Source organism: Haliotis cracherodii, unplaced genomic scaffold (genome assembly GCF_022045235.1).
Source record: "Haliotis cracherodii isolate W230 unplaced genomic scaffold, xgHalCrac1.p SCAF_14, whole genome shotgun sequence".
Lineage (NCBI taxonomy): Eukaryota > Metazoa > Mollusca > Gastropoda > Lepetellida > Haliotidae > Haliotis > Haliotis cracherodii.
In genome coordinates this window covers 13,923,371-13,931,802 of record NW_027266269.1, presented here as the reverse complement: position 1 = coordinate 13,931,802, position 8,432 = coordinate 13,923,371, and the positions used below count along the sequence as shown (strand labels likewise).

At 43.2% G+C, this 8,432-nt stretch overlaps 1 protein-coding gene across 1 annotated transcript; it reads left to right on the top strand.

Moving 5' to 3' along the window:
* The first annotated feature begins 360 nt into the window (after window positions 1-360).
* LOC139461017 (uncharacterized) lies at window positions 361-7,878 on the top strand. Its single transcript, XM_071242498.1, has 5 exons — window positions 361-545; window positions 3,555-4,130; window positions 4,459-4,597; window positions 6,840-7,042; window positions 7,689-7,878. Exons 2-5 carry the CDS (start codon window positions 3,608-3,610, stop codon window positions 7,751-7,753), a joined length of 930 nt encoding a protein of 309 aa, XP_071098599.1. The 5' UTR covers window positions 361-545; window positions 3,555-3,607; the 3' UTR covers window positions 7,754-7,878.
* Window positions 7,879-8,432: the final 554 nt, after the last annotated feature.

Below are 8,432 nucleotides of genomic sequence, written 5' to 3'. Positions count from 1 at the left end.
GGAGACGCATACGTAGTACGAGTTGAAAGCGCTAGACAATTACAACAGTATTACTCCACATATTTAATTTTACTATACTGTGCCAGAGAATAAATAATATAAGATCTTTACTGAGCTTTTTGTATAGACTTCATTTCGACAATTCTTAAAAAAACCTACACCAACTTAGTATATATATTAGACTGCAACAACGCGTTCCCATTCCTGGACGGCCACATCTGATCCCCACAATCATACATGTTGGCCAACACTCCTGTCGCGTCAGCCGCTGAACTGACACGCCCGTATCAAAGGCATACTTTCATACAGTCCGCGCCCCGCCCTCCACGAACCCCCCAGCTACCCGTCTGACAGGTTTGAATGTCGACAAGCGCTGTTGTCTGTGTGTAGGAACTGCTTACACGATAACAATACACGAGTCCGCGGGATGATGTCATGTCCTCAAGGGTCCAGCATGGGTATCAGCGGATGTGAACATGTGCTGACTTATGTCCGTTGTTTAATCACTGGTCCACGCTTATTCCGAGAACGAGGGCGGTAATGAGGTCAGTACACATTGCCTATTCACATGTCCATGAATCGTGTTGATGTTCGGACGCTTCACTGAGTTGAAGCTTGTCAGTCATGGCGTCGGTAGATATCTGTACTGTGGCTATATTTACAAGTCACTCGCCACCCACCCATATCTACTCTCTCTATATCTGCCACTGGTCAGCGAGCTGTCCTGCTTGTCGTCCAGATCTAACACGAATACAGCCTCACAGATGGGTATTTTCAAAGGGTGGGTGATTCTGACTATTTTGTTCATATTTTCGTTATGACAGTGCTGGCAGTTGAAGTTAACAGACCCTAGGAGGGCAACACATACCACGAGTTATCATCACAGCAAACCTCACATCATCATGTCTCAGACTTAGCCCGTGTACTATTAGATGATCACCAATCACGCCAGCCGTGTAGACAATAGTGTATGTACGACCGTGCGAAATAGATACATCTAATATATATACAGGACGTGACACGGAATTGTTAGTAATGTGCAAACAATTCCAACACTAAAATAAATATATATTGAATATGAGAGACACATTGTGAACCGTCACAATTTGTGTATTGATTTTCGTTTGGAAAGATATTGTGCAGAAAGATTCCAAAAACACGCACTACTACTACTACTACTACTACTACTACTACTGCTACTACTACTACTACTACTACTACTACTACTACTACTACTACTACTACTTCTACTACTACTACTACTACTACTACTACTTCTACTACTACTACTACTACTACTACTACTACCATTACCATTACCACTACCACTACCACTACCACTACCACCACTACCACTACCACTACCACTACCGGCCACTGCTACCTCTTTGAAGACAGTCAGGAAGGAATATTAATTACTGTGAAAAGGGGATTAACAATGTGAATATTTTGATGAAGGTTATGTCAAATATTCTATCAATAATAACAAACAATAATAACATGATTGCCTCAGAGGCAAAGGTAACGGAGAGAATCGACAGGTGCAATATGGAGTGTCTGTTTTATCGTAATGTTAGGTAATCAACAAGCCGGCGGCTACCTATCTTCACTTACCTGTGATGTGCGACGTCTTTACTCATGACAGGGATAGGGTACATGTTCACTAGAGATTCAGTGAACAACCGTTGATGTTATTGGTTTACATTTGGGGAGCACACCTAAAGAATGAGCGTGCTTTCCTTATATGTCCTTGACAACCAGGTGGAGGAGTCGTAGCAACGTTTGGGCAATGTGTGCGTGTAAGTGTGATTATATGCGTGTGTGGTGTGTGCATGTGTGGTGTGTGCGTGTGTATGTGTGTGTGTGTATGTGTGTGTGGTATCTGTGATGTGTCAGTGTCTGTGTGTGTGTGCGTGTGGGTGTGTGTGTGTGTGTGTGTGTGTGTGTGTGTTGTATCTGTGGTGTGTCAGTGTCTCTGTGGGTGTGAGTGTGTGTGTCTGCGTGTGTGGTGTGTGCGAGGTGGACGGCGGCTGTTCTATTACTTCATTGTGAAAGATGGCTGGCTGTCTGGATGGTGGATGGGTGATGGTTGCAAATATTGTGTTACAGGCAGTACAAGTGTTTCGACAATACAACGTGCATTCGATTATCTACAATCGCGACACGAGTAGTAAGTGCCAAGAAGTGAGTTACGTTTAACGCACCTTGGAGCAGTTTGTCAGTTACATCATGGCGTGTCCGCTTAATGTGGGAGGGAAGCCCGACATGCCACAAGTATGTTACACACACACACGTGTGGGTGGTGTATACAGCACACAAATATAGATACATAATCAGGGCACACCGGTGTTTGCACGTGTGGGGGACGCTTTCTTCGGCGCGTATTTCACGGACACATTTGTAAGCAGATTTGCCATGAAGAATCCGACGTGGTTATGAGAAACGGAGGTACTCCCTATGACAACACACTCTTCATGTCATCATTATTAGACCACAGTAGTACGAATAAATACATATTCATGTTACATATGGAATGAAATTGCATATTTATGCTCATAGAGAATGTAATGACATGTATGACTACGTCATGATCAATCCTTCTCACCCACGCACCCCAACCCCTTCTCCCTGCCGCTCCCCACTTGAAACTTGCTAACAAAATACCACCCACACTGAGTGTAGGCTAGATATGATGATACCTGTATCACTGGTTTAACACGACGAACTCGGCATCCCCTTGTTTGTATACCTCCCACACTGAGTGTAGGCTACATATGATGATACCTGTATCACTGGTTAAACACGACGAACTCGGCATCCCCCTGTTTGTATACCACCCACACTGAGTGTAGGCTACATATGATGATACCTGTATCACTGGTTAAACACGACGAACTCGGTATCCCCTTGTTTGTATACCTCCCACACTGAGTGTAGGCTACATATGATGATACCTGTATCACTGGTTTAACACGACGAACTCGGTATCCCCCTGTTTGTATACCTCCCACACTGAGTGTAGGCTACATATGATGATACCTGCATCACTGGTTTAACACGACGAACTCGGTATCCCCTTGTTTGTATACCTCGACATGTACAGATGGGCAGGCACTTATGCTGAAAAGTGTATTCATGACTTTTCATACTAAAGATTCAAATGTCGTGGTTATTCTAAATATCGATTTGGAAAATATATTCATTTATGAAACTGCAGAACTGATACCTGATAACTATTATCAAAATGTTAGTATCGATACCCCCTCTACCCCGATCAGCACCTGATCAATAATATGTCAGTATCGATACCCCCTCTCTCCCGATCCCCACCTGATCAATAATATGTCAGTATCGATACCCTCTCTCTCCGGATCCCCACCTGATCAATAATATGTCAGTATCGATCCCTCTCTCTCCGTATCCCCACCTGATCAACAATATGTCAGTACCGACAGCCCCACACCTGACAAATATTTTGACAATATCGATAAAATTGTCTTAACAGATCGACATAATTGTGTGTATGTATCATGTGTACCTGTAACGTGTTTCAGAGAGAAGGTGTGACATCGCTGCTTCTACAGATGACTACATAAACAACATTAACATGGACACTAGCTTTTCCACGCCACATGACGGCGTGATAGTCATCCCTTATGACCTTGACCTTTCCTTTGAAGGTCACAACGAGAGTCCGCGTTTGACATATAGGACACACTCCGGAAGTGTCTCTGTCGGAACACGTGACGATGACGGTCAAAGTTCAGTGACGTCATTTCAATTTCCACCCAGTCACAATGCAGATACAGAATACAGTCGCCAGTCATGTCCGAGCTCCAACCTACATTTTCACCCAGTGCGGTTAAAAAGAAAGTCAGTGTTTCTTACGTATTTCCTGGCATTATTCTTGGGAATAGTTGGTGCTCATCATTTTTATCTCGGTCGTCCTAAATTTGGGACACTGTACATATTCACAGCGGGACTGCTTGGACTAGGGTATGTGGTGGATCTAATACGTGTGCCGTGGTTGGTTGACAATGCCAACCTTGAACTTCTTCATCCTGAACTGCGAGGAAGGAAGTATCTGATGGACGCTTATCTACTCTGGTTACCTCCCTTTGGACTTTTAGGTACGAACCCTTAATATTGTATTATGTAAAAGTGCTGACAGATAACTTGGGCCACTGTGTTGCTCACAAGGACCGTCTTAATATTATCTGGCGGATAAGAGATCGCTGTCAAAGTCGAGAAAGGTATCCCAATGTCTCAATTGTGTTTTTTAGAGGAAATGGTGTTTACTCTGGAAACATACGTATATTAATTTAATCAACAACTATTAATATGAATTACATCAACAAAATTAATGTTTGCTCAGATTTAGTGAGCAAACATTATTTTTTTTGATTAAATTAATATACATATGTTAATGTCATATTATGTGTGTTTTTTCCTTCACAGGCTTCCATCACATCTACTTGGGCAATATCTACACAGCTATCGTCTACATGATATCACTTGGCGCAATAGTTCTGGGCTGGCTGTTAGATATATGCTTCGTACCGCTCATCTGGATGAAGATAGCAAACTCGGATTATCAGTAAGTTGCCATTTAATTTAAAAAAGCTGCGTCAAGCCTAAATGAGACGAACCTTTCAATAGGAATGTAACGATGAATTGGACGAATCCGCGCGTAGCGACACAGTACACCTGTGTATGATGTGATTGTCAAGTACAGGGAGTTCCATGTGACCAGCCGTGAGATGGGGGATCATATGGGAGATATACGACTCAAAAGAAGTTAAGGATCACCTGATTCTTTCATATTACTATAGTTAATCTCTCATGTAATGACAGATTAACTTTACCATTATGAAAGAATCGGGTGATCCTTAACTTCTCTTGTTAACATCACTCGTTCACTTCTTATTATACGTTTAAACTACAGTATCTTAGGACCACAAAAATACAATTCATAAGTTTCAATTCATATTTATTACATGGCATCAAACATTGAACCCATTTACTGCAAACCCCAATTTTACTGTTTATAGAATGATTGCAGTTTTTAGATATAATGTCTGATTATTGAAAGTAGACATGTATGCTGATTTTGTTTTGATAATGTTTTTATTCCATTACGAACTAACTTGAGAAAAATAAGATATTTCACACTGGGCTTTTTAATGGAAGTAAGTTGATGTCAAACGTCTTCCTTACAGCACAGTTGATTCCTAGCACACCTAAGGTTGCTTTTCCCCTGCTGGGTCACATATATTTTCGGTTTGAGGAATATAGTTACTAAGTAACATCCTTTCAGTTGTACAGCTTCCGGTATACTGGCTGACTGTTACTGTACACATGGGTCTGTACACACAGGTCTGTACACACAGGTCTGTACACATGGGTCTGTACACATGGGTCTGTACACATGGGTCTGTACACATGGGTCTGTACACATGGGTCTGTACACACAGGTCTGTACACACAGGTCTGTACACATGGGTCTGTACACATGGGTCTGTACACACAGGTCTGTACACACAGGTCTGTACACACAGGTCTGTACACATGGGTCTGTACACATGGGTCTGTACACACAGGTCTGTACACATGGGTCTGTACACATGGGTCTGTACACACAGGTCTGTACACACAGGTCTGTACACATGGGTCTGTACACATGGGTCTGTACAGATAGTGGTCATACAGGGTGGTGTACAGCCAAGACGAACCTCGTCACTGTCATGTTATACACTGATGTTATTTTAAGGCTACCTGCTAACTTCGATGACATATTTGCCATAAGTGTTGAGCACTTTTGAACGTGTTACATTTAAACTCATTTAAAACCCCGGATGTCTTTACCAAATGTTCATCTATTGTAATACATATCACTTGGAGAACATTTTGAATTTGTAGAAAAATGTGTATCGGGGGATATTATCATGTGACTTAAGTGAAGACAAACCATGATTTTATCATTATAGAAAGTTTCTATCACTGAAAGCTTTTAGGTCGGTTAACAGTACGCGTACTCCAATAGATTGTCGTCACTGATAGTCTCTCGTCCGTACTCAGAAGCCATTGTTGTCACGTGATCACCATTTTAGTTTCCGCTCACGACAATAATGAAAGTCACAGAGTCAGCACAAAATATGACCGGCCACGCCCAAAACGATAGTTATGTTATGGATGACTTAATGCATGGATTATACAGTACAAGATTCCATGTGTCATATTACAGTGTCTCCCGGCCACGAAGGCAATCCATTCACACTACGTGAAGCACTTGTCGATCCCTGGCGTATCCTCATACAGTGCAACTACCATAGAACGGTAGTCCTCGCCACTCGAAATAGAATCAAGAAATATCGCGATGATTACTAAACTAAGAGTGAGTGAGTTGGGTTTAACGCCGCTTTTTAACAGTTATATCACAGCATGTTAGCTTTATGTAGAAGGAAAGCCCGAAGTGATGCAGGTCTCAGACGTTTACCCCTTTTGTGAAACCCACGAGCACGGGTATGATGCTGACAAACCTAGAAACATAATCGGGGCGAACCGGGATTCGAACCCACAATCATTGGTTTATTGCGGGCCCAAGGGACGCAACTCTGCACAGCGAATTGCGGCGCCTCAGATGACTGGGCCACCCGTGCTCCCCACTAGACTAAGACAGCTGCATGTGGGTTAATACTTATAAAGTGACAGCAAGGCCGGTGAGGAAACACTGCAAAGTTCGTTTTTCAAGAAATATTCAGCCTAGATCGTAGAGTTGCGTTGTATTTAACGAAATGTCAAGGTAACGGAGTTCACTGTGTTATGTTCCTGCATCACAGGGAGGTTATTTCAACTGTAAACACCCACAGTTATCCAACAGACAATACGGACATGGTCACACAACCAGATGGACTGTCATCACGTGATTGTGTGGTTGTGATGTCACCTGATGCCATGGCAACGAGTGATGGAGGTGGAGTGCCCCCTGCTACTCTGATGCTGTCTCCGCCGCCGTATACAGAAGTTGATGAACTCGGTGGGGGTAAGCCGACCGTTGCATTCTTCTCTACACAATTACAGGCGTCGTGAAGGCGTGACGCTTCCGTCACACCGATGTGAACACAGACTGGGGAGGGGGAGGGGGGTGGGGGTGGGGGTGGGTGGGGGGGGGGGGGGGGGGGTGGGGTGGAGATATTCTCACGTGAAATCCTTCCACCCTAAACCACACGAACTGAAGCCTGTGCTGCCAGTAGGCGGATCTATCCGCGAGGTTTGTCACGTATAAACACGTAAATTTTGATTACTGTGGTTTTAAAGTGATCACATTATTCCAAATCAGTTTTGGCTGATTCCGTACATGACATATCTAGAGTAGTGTCCCTTGCTCTTCATTCACATAGAAAGTTCCATAGATTTCGACTGATGCCATGCCCACCACCACCCCACCCTGCCCCACCCCTCCCCTAGCCCCATACCCCTCACCTATCCATCTGACGTGATCAGAGGAATGTGTAATCAAACAAGTAGAACGTCACGTTACTTTACACACACAAAAGTCGCTATGTATGCTGTCACATTTATTTATCATCAGACTTCATTACCACCCTCAAAATGACGACAAAGATGTCACTTCAATATCACGTTGAAGTCTTATCAATGATATGCTGTAAGCTGCCCGTGTATTTCAGATGCCTGCAGCCCACCTTCCTATGACGAGGTACTAGCGATGTGCGCGCGGGAGAGTACCACGTGACAACATTCATGTCAGCCATGCCTGGATTAAGGTGTTCGCAAGTTGATGTCAAGACAGTTTAAGGGACATATGTTGTGATACTTCTGGTCATCAATTGAGTTTACAATTAAAGTGTTTTCAATATACATTCGTACTGTCACTCTGAAAATGAGTTTGCAGCAGCCAAAGTTCGCTGAAACAATCACTGTAAGTAATCTTCCAGGGTCAAGGGCGTTAATCGAAAAGTCCAGTTTTCAGGCGTTTGCAGCCACGGAAAGATGTTGTAAGTCTTGATTTACCAAAGTACTGTTTTCCAAGTCAAAGTTCTCTCATTTTCAAACAACACTCAGAAGATATATGTTCACAGACAGACACTTATGATTTATGTAGATGAAAGTCCCTTTCCAAACCAACAGACCCTTGAAACCCTATGGCGTACAGTCACTGAATACGAATGTTTATCACCAGATCTCCTATAATGCCAACAATCACCAAACTAAAGTCAGGTCAGAGGATGAACCGACACTGAATTCAGTGTGAATGTTCCCCGAGTGAGTGAGTGTGGTTTTATGCCGTATTTAACATTTTAGCAGCCATATTACGATGTGGGACCAAGGCCAGACCTCGTATGTAGCGAATCGAACCCTCTAGTTTCGCGTGACGAGCGAACACTTAAACCACAAGACTTCCGCACCGATCC